The following is a 16220-nucleotide window of genomic DNA, read 5'->3' as shown; positions in this document are numbered from 1 at the left end:
AGAGACAGGTACTCTTTTATAGACAGCAGTTGAAAATTGGACTGTGAAACCAGGCACAAATGTACTGATGGGATGCATTTACCATATTACTTTTAGCCTGTCAGTACTGAGTACAGACACGTGACATCGCTTAGTACTATTTCCACGTGAGCAGACATTCAGAGTTAGCAGACATTCATGGTTGCCACTCCGTTACATACTCATCGCAACAGACAACATCCCAGTGAAGCACAGACAGTAAGCAGTGTTAAAGCAAGCATTTGTCCAAATAGTTGCTTTGACTTCATGGTTTTGAAGTATGTTTGGAGGTCAGAATTAAATCCCAACTATATTTGACAGACTCAACCATCTGGGGATTAAGATGTTAATCCCCACTCTTACTGAAACTGCCATTCTGAGGATAACAGCTTATTTTTCCATTACCTGGGATGATGGTATCAGAGATAGGGACACTTTCCTTGTCATCTTTGACAGTGTAAACACTGACATTGTACTCCAGGCCAGGATTCAGGTTTTCAAAAGTGCAGGAACTCTGATCCGCACCGACCACTTCTTCCAAAGAATATCCCTCCTGGCCATTTGTCGGGGTGGTGGTAATTCTATAACCAGTAATGTCTGCAGCAAACAGAAAGGCAGAAGTTACTGAATGGTGGGTTTGCAACCCAGAGCATTTTAACGCAGACCCCAGTGATAAACCCACAAAGGCTAATGGGGAAAGGACTTGGCATTGATCAAGGACTCTTCTATTATTAGTGCTTACGACAACCCTTTGAGGCAGGAATTAATATTCTTGGTTTAAAGAAAATCTCGTAACAGGGAAGTGATTAGCAAAGGCTTTCCTGTCTTGAAATTCCATGATCCTTCTACCACTGTACCCTGATTTTCCATAACGGGTCATCTGCACGACACCTGAGGAATATTCCATTTTATCTGTTAGCAGGCAATGGCTCCCAGCCACAGCATCATTCCCTGAAGTGGGCTACCCTAACATACAGAGCCTGAACCTATGGATTTACAGGAAGGGAAAAGAAAAGGAGAAAAAGTGTGGGGGGGGAAGGGGCAGGGGGGAGTGGCTATACTTATTCTAGAGAAAAAATATTAATTGATAAATATTTCAGGAATCATAGAAATTAGGCAGTAAGAAGGTTGAAGAGGAGGAGACATTCAAATGAAAACAGTAATGACTAGATGTCTCCAGGGGCAGACTAAAGTAAATGAGGAAGTATATTTAAGTTAAACTTACTAAAGGGCAAGGGAAAGGTGGCGTATTTTGTCATTAGAAACAGGGTGAAAACTAAAGCAGCACAGACAAGGAAATCCAACTAGATGGGAGATAAATGTTGAGGTCATTACATTTGCTAGCAATCATCCAGATAGGCAGGCCAGGCTACCCATTAAGATGAAATATTAAAGATCTAGATTTCAGCAAGCATGAAATTTGCCAACTTAGTTTCAAATTCAGAGTCATTTGGCTGGAAATAGTATAACTTAGGCTTAAGCAATGTGTCCAGATCTTGAAAACTTCACCAAAATCACTCTACTTCAGAGAGGGGTTATAAAGAATATTTTGGCCCTGGATGGTGTGACTCAGTGGACTGAGTGTTGGCCTCCAGACCAAAAGGCTGCCAGTTCAATTACCGGTCAGGGCACACGCCTGGGTTGTGCACCAGGTCCCCAGTTGGGGATGGAAAGAGGCTACTGAGCAATGTTTTTCTCCCTCTGTTTCTCCCTCCTTTCCCCTCTCTCTAAACATAAATAAATAAAATATTTTTAAGGAAAGGTTATTTTGAGCTAGTTTTATTCTGTGCAACTGCATACAGTGATCAGATAATTAGAGGTAATTTTCTTAGTTTTATGCCTGAGCAAAGGTAAGAACTATTTTTAAAATTACACTGAAATTAGAATTAGTGAAATAATAAATTAAATGTAGACCTCAAAGTAAGAAGTACAACAGTTATGGATGAAATCAATGTGAATTGGAACTCCATTTTTAATTTAGGATTTTCTCAATTATGAGCGTCCTGATTATCTCAGTAGTGATTCTTCCAAAATAACCAATATTAAATAATATAATTATATTTTAGCTAACCATTTCTCATTTAAAGAGACTTTCATATAGGCTTGGCCAGGGCGAGGAATATCAAGTTTCTCCTGTCATGGTCCCAGGACACCACCCTACCTGACCGTTGCTATGGCTAACGTTAATCGTTTTTGAATTCTATAAATTTCAATATGTGTGAACATGGAGTTTAGACAAAAGCTACATTTAAAGCTTTAAAGATGGTCATGGAACTTCATGTAAGCAAATTGCTCAGTACTGAATATAGGTAAAAAACACAGAATTAAGTTCCAAATACAGTACATGATGCTGGGTGTGAGAAGGAGTCTGAAAAACTTTCACTACAATCCCAACGGTGTAACATTTAAAATCTGTGACTGTGGGTGGGTCAGTTTTTTTCTGAGTCTGTTTTTTCAGTCTGTAAAATGGACAATTTCCACCTTCCATTACCCTTAAATTTGTGGGGTGCCACTCATGATAAAACATATGTGAAACTTCACTGAATTATAAACATAGAATCTATGATAAGTCACAAAGAAAAATTACAGCCCTGGTTGGTATGATTCAGTGGCTTGAGTGTCAGCCTGAGAACCAAAGGGTCACTGGTTTGATTCCCAGTCAGGGCTCATGCCTGGGTTGCAGGCTGGGTCCCCATCAGGGGGCACATGAGAGGCAACCACACATTGATGTTTCTCTCCCTTTCCCTCTCTCTAAAAATAAATAAATAAAATCTTTAAAAAAAGAAAAAAAAGAAAAATTACATAGTATGGTTTCATCCATTTGTTTGGCAATTTTGAATGCCACTGAGCAAAAGCCACCTTCCAGAACCCTCTCCTCAGCCCTCACAACTCCCTATAGCTCCATAAAGCTCTGCCTTGTTCTCTTCCCTGTGATTTAAACAAACAGGCAGTGAAACACCATACCTATCACTCCATGACGTTCACTCATGTCCTCCTGTATTTTTTATGGAGGGATAGGTACTCATCATTTTAAACCTATATTTCTCTGACAGCAACAGTTTCTAACACCTTTGTCTCAGAAAGGTATTATACACACGTGACCTTGGATATATCACAGGCTTACCTGGGGTGGTGCTCCTTACCCACGAGACTGTAAGCACTCCCGTGTCAGGGTTTGCCTCCAGGTGCAAGTTGGTTGGTGGAGACAACGCTATGTGGAAAAAAATTGTAAATTAAAAGTTAACACTGACACAAAACACTTGACCCATGGAATGTTTCCCGCCTTCCATGTTTTCTGCCTTCCTTCCTTTCAATCTTTTTGAAAGAATTAGTAAAAACATAGAAGTTGTATTATGAAACCACGGTGGAGAGCAATTCTCTGAAATTTTTTATGATCAGTGATTTTACAGTATTACTGAAATTCTTTCCGTTTTGCCAGTTCATAAATATTCTTGACATGGAAAGAATACTTCTGATGACATGGAATATACAACATGAATCGAACTTGCTACTTAAAATTTACAAATAGCTAATAATATGAGTAGGGGTGACTCTTTCCCCTGTGCCGTTATCATAAGTAAAAATGATAATGATATCAGCTATTCTTTGGAAGTGGAACAGTTAAAAAAAAACAAACAAAAAAAACAGCAAAGAGCTTCTCTTACGTGTCACCACTTTGTTGACGATGGGTGTACCTCTCTCCTGCCCATCTCTGAGGACTGTAATGGTATACACATATTCCACACCTGGAGTCAGGCCAGACACAACAATGCTTCCCGAGTCTGAAGTCACTTCTCGCGGTGCTTCCCCTCCCTGGCTTGGCCGTACACCCAGCTAGAGGAAGGAAAGCAAAATAAACACCAAGGACAAATATTTCCAGAGCTCGGTTACTGTTGAGGGGTTGTGGTTATGTTTCATAGAATATGGATGCCTCAGGCCCTGGCTGGTGTGGCTCAGTGGGTTGAACACCAGCCTGCAAACTGAAGGGTCACGGGTTCGATTCCTAGACAGGGCATATGCCTGGGTCGTGCGCCAGGTCCCCAGTAGGGGGCTTGCAAGAAGAAACCACACATTGATGTTTCTCTCCCCCTCTCTCCCTCCCTTCCCCTCTGTCTAAAAATAAATAAATAAAATCTTTAAAAAAAAAAAAAGAATATGGACTCCTTGGGAACTGCACAATGTGCTTTCACTGGGGAATGCACTGGAGCCTTACTTTTGCTCTATTAGACACTTCAGCTGAAGATTCTCTGTCCTGGGGGCTTGGAGTGGGGGAGGTATCTTCCAAAACTGCACAAAGGTGGTAGTAATGAAAACTTCTAGGGGACTGTCATTACCTACCATTTTGTGTAATAAATCATCTCCCCGTACAAACCATAAATACACGGGGGCTTTCAGCCACACGGAAGTTCATTACTATCTTCACTGAAAGAAATCCCTTCGCTCTCTCTTTAGTAAGTTATTAATATTCAGTTCACCTCTTAGTTGCCATTTAGGATACTAGCCTCTGTAACACTTTGTGCTGCAAAAATACTCCTTTTGAAGAATTATGTTCATAGCTTCAACTGCAGAATATGTTACAAAAGAGTTAAAATGAATGTGCCCATAATTTTAAACCCTTTTAAGAGTTTCTTTCAAAAACCTAATGTTATTATCGATGTTCAACTCTATAGACATCCTTTATATTTTTTTAATTAATTTATTTATTTTTTCAAATACATTTGTCTCCGCTTTACCCCCACCACTTTCCCCCGCCCCCCTACCCCCTCTCCCTCCCTCAATCCTTACCCACTTTGGCTTTGTCCATGAGACCTTGCTATATATGTTCCTTGACTTGCTCCTTCTCTTCCTCCCCCCCCCCACCTACCCCTCCCTCCTTCCCTTTTATCTCTGTTGGTTTCTTTTGATCTCACCTATAAGCAGAACCTAACCAACAAAACAAAGATGCAAGCAAAATAAGACCTTTGTGTGATATAAAGCTTCTGGAAGTCAGAATGAAACTATTAAGGAAAATGTAAAAGGTATACTAGCATAATCATCAATATGATTATTTGCACACCTCAAAGACATGAACTTTGATGTATTTTTCTAAACAAATAATCATGGGGATTTGGTTTTGATTTCCAATAAATATTTCTCTCTATATGCTCTAAGTGCCAAAAAAAAATTGTTTTAAAAATATTCATTTGTGTTCATTGCTTCTCAAATATCATCCCGTTAAAGGACACAAATCTATATATCTACAGGGAAGACCTTAATCTTAACTTATATTAAGCAATTGACCCATGGGGGTTTTAAACAAGTTGAGATGAAACCAATGGGATAAAAATGTGATTTTTAAGTCACTCTGAGTTTAATCCATCTCCCCAAATGGGCTTTCATGAACTTGGTAACACCCATTTAGAACACCACATCAGATGGGGTTTCCTTTATATTTTTAAATGCCTTTCCCTGGGGCAAAGGATAGAGAAATGAAGATAACAACAGCTAACAGTTCCATGCTAATGCTTTGTCTTTTGCAAAGCACTTTCTCCCCCTGCATCCATCCTTCCAGCCATTCAGCGAGGCAGAGGCATTCTTATGCCCTGACACTGTGATCAGAGAAGTAGGAACAGGAGCAAGTAACAAAACCCAGATTCCCAGACTTCTGAACTTCTTGTTCCTACCACGTCTAGAAATGTGAGAGCACCTCAGGGCTGTATCACAAGACGTTAGGAACATCTGTGACTTACCTTAAAACCAATCCTCGGGGCAGGCGTCCATGTAATCACAATGGTGGTCTCGGTCACCTCCGTGTTGTAAGGCGGAACGGAGCCTCTGGGCTGCACTGTGAAATAGGATCGATGCACGCGTCAAAACCCTGGCATCACCGATGGTTGCACAGAACGCAGAAAAATGAGTGTTTTTATCAAGAACCTCTGTCTCATCAGTTAGTGGATCCAGAAGGCAACATATATCCCTTCACTGGATGAGGGGTTTGGAGCAGGTCAGGGCTGCTCAGTCGTTCATGTGCTACCCAAACCACCTGTGACCTGGCTAATATGGAAGTTTATGTCATTTCATCGGAGTTGGGATTTGAGTTTATAGCATTAGTATGCAAAACTGGTCACTACCAACTAATTACCATTCTACCTCTAAATCATTAACTTGAGAACAGTGGTTAAATTTTATATGGTGATCTAAAAATAGTTTTATGCTGAATTACTCCATGATGATGGTCAATTATTTTTGGTTGCAATAAGGGATACCATATGAAAGTTAAACAAAATTGGCCATCATGGATATACTTATAAATTTTAGAGTTTTTCTGAAAATATGTGAGTATTCATTCAGAACAACAATACTGCAGAAATGTAATGCTGCACTGGAATCAGGAATTGTAACAAAAGCTTACTCACATATTCTAGCATCTTGACACCACTGTCGTTTTTCTTAGTGAAACTATTACTTTAAAAAATAATTTAAAAAAGATAAAGAGTAGGTATACAGAAAGTTAGGACATATGTTTACAATAATCCTACAAATCTTACTATAAATTTAGAATTTCTAAAATATAATTGGTTGAGCAACTGCATCTTGTAATAAGGAGAATAAGCATTTCAATAACTGGCTGCTGTGGGGAAGGCAAGGCCTCAGAAGCCAAGATATTTGAGTAGGCTCATCAAATTCAAGGATTTCAAGTGCATTGCTGGTCCTGGTCCCATGTTTGGGGCTTTCACAATTGTTTCCTCTTTACATCCCAACCAAATTCTGTGCCTTCTGGGGGGAAAAAACTATTGAATGTATTTACTGTAAATTATAAGTGGCTAGTGAGATAAAGAATTACCTTCCAGAGTTATATAAATGAGGACTGAAGTCTGAAGACTCCAGTCTCTACTCAGTCCAGTCAATTGTTTTAATTTTGTCATGTGGGAATTCAGACCCAATATTGCAATTCTTTCTTCTCTTTTATTTCTTTAATTCTCTTTTTTTTTTTTAATATTTTTTAGCCTGGCCTTTAATGAGCAATTAAAAATTTTTTTCAATGTTGTGTGGGAAAAAATAAACTACGTGTGTGGGCCACTTTGTAATGACCGTTATAATGGTTCACTACTGGTTTAGTGAGCTGGTTTCTAAGTATGTTATTATTTTGATGGCATTTGGGGGTGGGGGTAGACTGGAATGGGTGAGCCGTGATGTCTTCCAGTGTCTCTGAAATCTTACACCACTTGGCTGCTGCTGACTTTGCCAAAATGCCATGGCTAGTCCTGTGTGACTATGTTAATGGCCACAAGAAACAATTCAGTAAGCAGTCAGCTTCTTTCACTGCATCTGCGAAAGCCCCGACTTTTTCAAATTATATTCTCCTCAACAGTCTTGGTCTTGAAGATGGAGTATTTTCTATTGCTTGAGCCAGCTAGCCAGAACCTTTTTGAGTTTGAGATGAAGCCCTCTGCCTGGGAAGACCATTACAGGAAAACCTCCAAACCACAAACCCACAAACTGATGTCAAACAAAGGATGTGACTGTTAAGTATGAGCCATTGGTTCTGGCAGGTCTTGTCAGGTGAAGAGCAGCCTGGCTGTTAAAGAAATAAAATTTACCCAATTTATGAAGGAGTAAACTGAATTTCCCTCAGAGATGCCTCCCCCACACCTCTACAGTTGCTCTTAAGAATTTAGGACAAGTTACAAAACACAGCAAAGTTATTCCCAGAATTCAGCTTAGTAAGACAGTAAAAAGCTACAGAAACTTAAAGTAATTTCAAAAATATGCAAGCCCCACTGATGTTTATAGCCTCAGACAGTACTGGACGTTCAACAAAAGTTGCAGAACTCCCTGCTTACATAGGTTTATTTAAATCTAAGCTTGTCTGAGCTGTTTTCATTATCATTCTTTCCTCAGTCGATCATCTATTAAGTATTGTTTTAGAAATACTATGTGCAAGGCACTATGATAACCTCTAGCTAGTAAAATTAGTTTTGATTATCAGCACTTGAATTCAAATATAGTTATGTTTTATATAAATATATAATAAAATAACATGTCCCATATACCAAAGTCTCCCAGTACTTAAAATTGCCCCTATTAGCCCACCTTGCTCTACTTAATTATTGTTAGTATCATTAAAAATTCTTTTTCTTTTATAGGCACTATATCCAGCAAAAGAGCCCGTATCTTATATGTAGGAATAAAAAAGATAACTCCATACACCAAATTTAAATGGAAGTAAATTTTTGGTAAATTACAAATTCCTACAGGGAAAAATTTATAGACAATTTCTTTGGGAAATAAATTCCATAGTTGTTTTTGAACTAAGCTTATATTCACTTGTCGAATGCTTTCTAACATCTATATTGTTAGTCAGAGTAAGGTTTGTAGAAAGTTTTTAGAAAATTGCAAACTAGTCAGAGTTGCATATATATATATATATATATAAAAATATATATATAATATGTATTTTATATATATAATATATATATGTGTGTGCTTGAAAAGTGTTGTTAGGTGCATCTATAACTCAAAATGTCAAGTTAAAAATAAATAATACCCAGCTAGAAATAAAGGGTCTCATAATTCTTTATAATCTAAATGAGAGTATATTTAGTAGAAGTCAGTTAATGAAGACAAGCGTTTAGTGTAGTGTAGATATGCAAGAGATTTAAGGCCACTTCCTGTAAAATGGTGAGCAAAAGGACAGACATGACCAAAAGTTACTGTCAGTATTTTCCTTCTATGGAATTTCAAGAGAAATTTAAGATTACATTTAAAAAAAATTATCCTGTTTTGCAGCAGAATAACACTTGTAAAGAAACCATTTTCTTAGCTTCTTGTTCCATTGGTGTGTGTTCAATCAGTAAATGTTTTTATTCTATACTTACTGCTATTATCCGATACCCAAAGTATTAGAATGTACGCATGGGTGCCAATTTTTTCTTGCCTTAACTAGTATTTGGTGGATTCATTTAATACATTAGGATTCAATTTTTAAATAACTGGGTGCTTCAAACCGTGTTACTCAAAGTGTTAGTCCCAGAGCAAATAAAGAGCTTGGCAACATATATAATTTAACGCACTGCTTCTTTCATCAAGAAAATTTTGCTTCCAAAAATTATTAACTGGATGAAACAGTGTGCTTCCTGATTTACATTCCAGCACAAGCTCCTTATCGCCCTGTAACAAACAGCTCATGGACCACACTATAAGATGCACTGTTTTAAATCTTTAAAAAATTTTTTACAATTTATTTCTTACTTAAATCTTATACTAAGTCTTTTAAGTTAACAAAAAAAAAAAATGGATGAAGACCAGAGAACGTAACTATAGGTGAGAACCGACAACCTCACTAAGAACAGACATTGAACTTGGCTTACGTGTGGTGAAGACTCCAGTGGCCCTCGGGCTCTGCTGGTTGCCTTTCACAGCCACGAGGGTGGCGGTGTACTCAGACCCAGGCTGCAGATTCCTCAGCGGGTACTGTGAGGAGGAGGGCCCCACGTTGTACTGCTTGGGCTGGCCTCCCCGGGTCAGGCCCACGGTCAGCCGGTACCCGGCTATCCGGGCTCGAGGAGGAGTCCAGGTCACTATCACGCTCGAGTCCGTTTCATTCATAAACTGGAGGTTAGTGGGAGCATCCAATTCTAGAAAAAAGGGTAAAATACATCAAGAAGTTTTGAACCTCAGTAATTATCATACTGAAATTCTAAAGTCTGACTGAGTTTGCTCAAGTTTTCTTAAGGTTGAAACAATATATGTCACAATGTTGGAAATAGTAAGCCATGAGGAGATTGAGTGCTACACAGAACTTTGTAAAACTCTGTGTCAGTCAGGAGAAATTGCTGACCTTTTTTGCTTGGTTATGATTCTGTGGAAAATCTAATTGTCCAGCATGCCTTTCTCATTACCCTCTTGGATGATACCAACACTATAGAGATGGCATTTAAAAACAAAAAAAAACAAAAAAAATTGTAAATATCACAAATTACTTTGCTAGGCCAAACAAGTTTAGAAAAAAGAGAAAATAAGCCCACAAAAATGAGGGCAAAAGAAAACTCCACATGGAGCAAAATGAGTACATCCAGCATTTATTGAATAAATAGTCTTTGGATGGAGAAATAAAAGTAATTTTCACATGATTCTGATTAGACAATAATTATAATAATTATACTCAGAACTTCAGAATCATGGTGGGACACTGGAGAAAGAATCACGTAAATCGTGAGTTTTCTTCTTGAGTTTGATAACTAGCAGTTAAACCGCAGTGATTTAAAACACTTCTGAGAGACAGAAAATGTTTATGAGGCAGTTAGGTATAATAATTGGAAGCATGAACTTGGGAGTCAAGAAGACATAGGTCAATATGCCCAGCTCCATCACTCCCGAGACCTGTGAACTCACAAGCTGTAGAATTTTTTTATAAGCCTCAGTTTCTGCACGTACCCAATAGGGACAACAATGAGACTCCCTTCATTAGGTCAACACAAGGATTAATATGATGATACTGCTTATAAAGCACTGAGCAGAGCACCTAGAGCTTAGCAGTTCCTATTTGTAAATATTTCTACTATAAAAGTGTTACGAACTTATATCTGAAGATTGATCGAGATACATTTATTTACACAAAAGTGCACTCAAAGTTTCAGTCTGTGCCTCCTTTAGCAAGGAAAATTAGGTTGTCTTAAATTCCCCTCTCCTAATGCCGTTCCACTGGTACATGTATTTGGGAATAGAGTTAGCATTTAGCACCCATGTCTGAGTTGTGTTTTCAAGTTTAATGTGCTCTGTGTCCACTGTACTATCCTCATTGGCCGAGAACTGTCCTCTTACGGTAGACAAAGGAGTAAACGGAGTACTGCACACACGTCCCAGCTTGGCAGTGAGGGTGGAGAACTAGAGGGGAAGCAAGGTCGGGAGCGAGACTTACTAGTTGTCTGTTGTCCCACTAGAGGCTTGCTCTCCCTCCCGTGGTTCACGGCGAAGACTTTGAAGTAGTAAGTGACCCCTGGGGACAGCCCAATGACTTCTGCAAAGGGGCTCCTGCTGATGGGCAGCCGCTGCCCGTGTTCTCCAGGCAGGTTGACAGGGATCACGTCCACACGGTAACCAGTCACAGCACCCTCCGGGGCTGTCCACATGATGGTGATCTTCACGTCTGTCACCTCCACAAACTGCAGGTCCCGGGGAGGGAGAACTTTATCTAACAGACAAGAGTCAGCTGGTCATTCACCACCCCTGCTGAAGAGAGTTTTAAAAAAGCCCGTCTCCTGGATTGTCTAAGGCAGTTCATAGAGCCCCTTATTCCGGGGCAGTGCTAAGTCTCATCTCCCCACCAGAGAATATGCTTTTTTTTTTTTTTTTGCTTATTTTCATGGTTCAGTCACACAGCTTACACATGACATTTGAAGGTTTTATTTAAAATATAGGTAAGCAGATGGGGTTCCAACATATGAAGGGTCCTACCAAGGAGTTTAAAATAAACATACAAAAAGGTATTGAGCCCTGGCTGGTGTGGCTCAGTGGACTGAGTGCCAGCCCATGAACCAAAGGGTTGCTGGTTGGAGTCCCAGTCAGGGCACAGGCCTGGGTTGCAGGCCAGGTCCCCTGTAGGAGGCGTGTGAGAGGCAACCACACATTGATGTTTCTCTCCCCCTCTTTCTCCATCCCTTCCTCTCTTTCTAAAAATAAATAAATAAAGTCTTTTTAAAAAAGGCATTGAGACAACAGAAAAATATGCGGCAATTTTCATTTTACTGAAATCATTTTGTAATACCTAAGAGCAATAGAAGGACTGAACATTAAATTTCTAGGGAAAAATACGAAGATTTTATGGTGTCGCTTTTTAATCAGGAAAGCCAATAGCCAGCTTTGGTGTTATTTTATAATGAGGACATTTCAGCCAAATTTCATAAATTCAGGAATAAACTTATCTATTAGATTATTAGCATACAGGAACTGTTGACAGAGATAAAACAGCTCCCCCACAGAGACAAATATTCCTTCTTCTTCTCTTCCTCCTCGGTAGGCTAAACACATGACCATAATTCAAGGATTGTCTTGTTTCTCTAACACAGTGATTTTCAACCAGTATGCCGCTGCAATTTTTAACATGCAATACCTGACTATTTAGTCAGGGCACTGACCTGTTCTCCCTTAGATTGTCAAATTAAAAAAAAAAAAAAGACAACAGCCAACACAGCAATAGCTATCTGGAGTGAATGAATCTAAATTACACCTCTCTTTTGTCAGATTGGCAAAAAATATATTCTTTGATGTGTTGCAGGATTTTAGTAGTTTATGTGTGCCATGAGATGCAAAAGGCTGAAATTCAGCACTCTAACAAAACAAGAGTTAAAGCTGTTACCTTGTTAGCCCTAACAGATAAGATAGTGTAGGTAGTGTCTTTAAGTTACCTGGACGAGGGACACCGGTAGTTTCCTGTTGGATGAAAACAGGAGTACTCTCTTGATTTTCTTCCACAGCATAGATAGTGATATTATACTGAACGCCAGGTTGCAAGTCACTGAGAGTGACAGAGTTAGCAGTCTCAGGAAGGTTGAGCTCTGTGCTGCTACCTTCTACTGATGGTGAATACACAATTCTGTATCCTGCAGATTCATGAAGAAAAAAGTTAGCCATGCTGTTTTATGAAACAGGGGCATAAAGCATCATAGCCGTCAACATCTTGCTTGAGTAGTTAAGATGTAGTGATTCTTGAAAAGTTGACTTTTTTGATGCTGCCATTTCTTTTAAGGAGCATTCAGTACAGAGATAAGCTAAGAACAGCCATGCAAACTGTTTTGATAATAAATATTATTTTTGAAGACCTGAGATCCTTAATAAAGGCTTATCAGAGAAGCCATGAGGTGAAAATAAATATTCAGGTGAAACTGGGATCTTTTCTTTGAGCTCTGCATGATGGAAGCAATCCAAGCACCAGCCTGGGCACTGAGTCACTGAGGGCTGACTGTACCTTTTAGGAACTTCAGAGACAGTGGGGACACCAACGAGCTAAGTATGGAAGCCACTCAGCTACCCCTTTTAGTATAAGCCTTACCGCAAGATTTTTCAGAAACATTATCCTCCTTGTACTACAGGAATGCCTGATTCCATAAATCAATGCACCTCCTTTAGAGAGTTTTTGTGTGTCGGGGTTGATAAAATGTATTTGAGGGGGAAATGACCCATAAGAAAATAGAGCTCTAAGACCTGAAAATAATCGCATTCTTAATTACTACCTCACCCACTCTTTCTCACACGCACAGGCACGTGCGCATGTACTCCACTCTAACCTAGACTAACACGTATGTAGGAGATCTCAGCGATACACTGGTCCTCAGATCAGAATCTGCTCCCTCGGCCTCTATGCCATCAAGATTAGCATGACAGCCCAGAAGCTGAGCTGACCTGTGATGGGGGCTTGGGGCCTGCTCCAGCGAACAACAATTGAGGTGTCATCAACTTGGTCCACGGTGGGATTAGGAGGGGCATCAGGTGCTAACAAAGAAAACAAAGGAACAAGGAAAGCAGTCAGAAACTACTACTGTAGGTCTGTTTTACAAAAACAATGAAAAAGATTAATTGATACCAGGTGGTACACATGTACCTGTTGTCTGCGAAGTAGACAGGACCAAACTCTTCTCTCCTTCTTCAGATATCTGATAGACCTTTACAATGTATTTGCGGCCAGGAAGCAGGTCAGGGATATTCACAGAAGTGGCTGTGCTTGGAAGATCTTTGAAATAAAAAGTGAAGGTTACTAATCTGGCATACCAGTCCCTTAAATGACTTCACAACCTATGAGAAAGAGACTTTAAAAACAATATATTCATGTAGGGCGGGGAGAAGACTGGAAGGAAATGTACTAAGGGATACTCAAAAATTGTCAATGGGCAATGGGATCATTTTTCTTCCTGTTTTTCATTTTTCAAATTTGTCCTCTGAAGATGCATAATTTTCATAATCCACCCTTAATTTTGTAACCATAGTCCTCTTGTAAACATTGTTCCTCTATAGCCCATTGTAAACAAAGTAACTAGAAATCAGAGTAGTGGTATGGGGAGGGGGTGACGGGGAGTGGAGGAGGAGGGGATGTTCTTTTTCCTGATCTGGGCGCCAGTCAGGTGGGTGTATTCACTTTATAAAAATTCACTGACATCTATATTCATGATCTGTGCATTTTTCAATGTGTAGGTTATTCTACAATCAAGTTTTTAAAAGGCCCCTAAACATGACAATTTGAAAAACACAAAGGAGGCTACTGTACACCCCTCAAAGCTAATATTTTCTACCGTAGTCTTCGCCCTGGTGATTACTTCCATAAAAAAAGATACTTCCATTGTATGGGCTGTGCCCAGGCTAAAACATCAGGGACCAGGACAACGCAAACGTGGCTCCGGAAAAACTCAGTTCAGTTCCTGAGGCGGTCATATGGAAAGGTACTTTGTTCACACTGAGCTGTCAGTTAGTTCCAAAGCTCATGGATCACCCGCCTGGATGCCAGGACCATCCAGAACCGTTACAACAACACGCTTAGCTCACCGAGGTACTGAGGCTCATCCCCTTCTTCGCTCAACTCATATTCCACACGGAATCCCGACACCGTGTCCGAGGCTGAGACCCACGAGACCACAAAGCTGCTGGCCGTGATTTCAGTCACAGATTCAGAAGTGGCCACAACAGGAGGGAAGATTGTGTTGCCTAGAGAGCCACAGAAAGAAAGTGAGCCTTCAGCCATCAAGAATAGTTACTATTACTTGTAGAAGATAATTTTTAAAAAATGTGTGTGTCATCCACAGAAGAATATGAATCAAGAAGTAAAGCTCTTCCTGAGGAAAGCCCAGCTCTGAGACACTCAGGCAGACGGGAGGGCCGGGGTACGTACTGCTCACTCCTGGGCTCGTGCTGGTGGTGGTGAAGTCAAAGCGGGTCACCTCTTCGTGGCCGTATTGCTGGACACTCACGAGCTGCCCTTCATATACCACATTTGGCTTCAGGCCTTTAATGGTGTATGAGTTTAGGTGGCCTGGAATGATGGCTTCCTTCCACTTGTTTGGAGAGTTTTTCTAAAAATTTAAATGAAAAAAAAATCACACAAGTATTCACAATGAAGGCCATTTGGAGGTGATATAGCATAATTTTCAAAGAATGAGGGACCTTTGCAGTTTCATTATGGAAGAAAATCATGGAAAATTGGAATCAGGGTATGGACCTGCAGCAGAGTCTGTTAATATTAATGATAATTATTTTATAGCTAATATTTACTGATAGCTTACTATGTACCAACTTCTATGCTGTTTCACTTGCATTCTCCCATTTAATCTTCAACTCCCCTCCTTTGAGTTAATGATGTTATTGGCCTCATTTTACAAGAGTAGAAACAGAGTTTTGTGGCGTGCCCACGGTTATGCACTTTCCTTTTTGCCAGATTAATTATTGGATATCATCACCATAATAGGATGAACCCAAGTTTTGACTCTCCCAACTTTTTCATTTCTACAATTAACAGACATACATTTCTCTCTAAAGTGGGGAAAGCCATATATTCTATTTTTCCCTTGATCGGATACAATTCAAGTTTCTTTCTTTGTAGAAACAGTCAAAGAAATACTATTGCTTCATGAGTCAGTTCCTAGTTCCTGTGAAGACTCATTCTTGGATACAAACTACCCCATGAAAAGTGCTTACCAACTTTGGGCAAAACTGCAGAAGAATGTGATTTCGGTTTCTTTAATCTTTGCTTGCAGTTTGCATTCACACCCAACTCCATGTGTCACAGATCACAAAACTCATTGCAATAAAGCATGCGGAAAAGAAACGCCCTTACTTCGGATAAGATGAGGTCCTTTTAATATGTAAATAGTCTAGACTAATATAAGTCTAAATACGTTTTTAATGCCAGTGATTGTTTTAAAATATCCAGTCAATCAGTTCCAATAATTCAAATACTTAGATGTCCATTTATATTTTTGGAATAAATGAAAGTGATGCTGTTACTTTTTAAATTTAAATTTAAAATTTAAAATACATTGTGAAAAAATTAAAATTTATCAGAACAATAAGCTCAGATCTTGTAGTAAACCTTTTATTCGATGTGAACTGTTTGGTTAGCTGTCAGAAACAAAATATTAGAAAATAAACTCTTAGGTGCTATACATTAAAGAAAAACGTGAAAGAATAATTTTGAGAGTGGGTGGGTATTTAATACTTGCAAACATTATAAATTGTAG

At 39.3% G+C, this 16220-nt stretch overlaps 1 protein-coding gene across 4 annotated transcripts in view; it reads right to left on the bottom strand.

Moving 5' to 3' along the window:
• The window catches only part of FN1 (fibronectin 1), a 65523-nt gene that overhangs the window by 27402 nt on the left and 21901 nt on the right, over nucleotides 1-16220 (bottom strand). For all 4 annotated transcript variants that reach the window (XM_054585686.1, XM_054585683.1, XM_054585684.1 and 1 more), the window contains exons 14-24: nucleotides 14876-15056; nucleotides 14533-14691; nucleotides 13598-13726; nucleotides 13399-13488; nucleotides 12405-12599; nucleotides 10919-11191; nucleotides 9369-9635; nucleotides 5748-5842; nucleotides 3684-3852; nucleotides 3143-3229; nucleotides 424-615 (exon numbers count right to left, since the gene is read on the bottom strand). In XM_054585686.1, coding sequence (XP_054441661.1) covers nucleotides 424-615; nucleotides 3143-3229; nucleotides 3684-3852; nucleotides 5748-5842; nucleotides 9369-9635; nucleotides 10919-11191; nucleotides 12405-12599; nucleotides 13399-13488; nucleotides 13598-13726; nucleotides 14533-14691; nucleotides 14876-15056 — 1837 coding nt within the window. The remainder of the gene's footprint in view (nucleotides 1-423; nucleotides 616-3142; nucleotides 3230-3683; nucleotides 3853-5747; nucleotides 5843-9368; nucleotides 9636-10918; nucleotides 11192-12404; nucleotides 12600-13398; nucleotides 13489-13597; nucleotides 13727-14532; nucleotides 14692-14875; nucleotides 15057-16220) is intronic.

The sequence above is a fragment of the Pteronotus mesoamericanus genome, unplaced genomic scaffold (assembly GCF_021234165.1).
Source record: "Pteronotus mesoamericanus isolate MK-2021 breed Mesoamerican mustached bat unplaced genomic scaffold, CSHL_Meso_final contig_90, whole genome shotgun sequence".
NCBI classification, from domain to species: Eukaryota; Metazoa; Chordata; class Mammalia; order Chiroptera; family Mormoopidae; genus Pteronotus; species Pteronotus mesoamericanus.
This window is presented reverse-complemented; position numbering and strand designations above follow the sequence as displayed.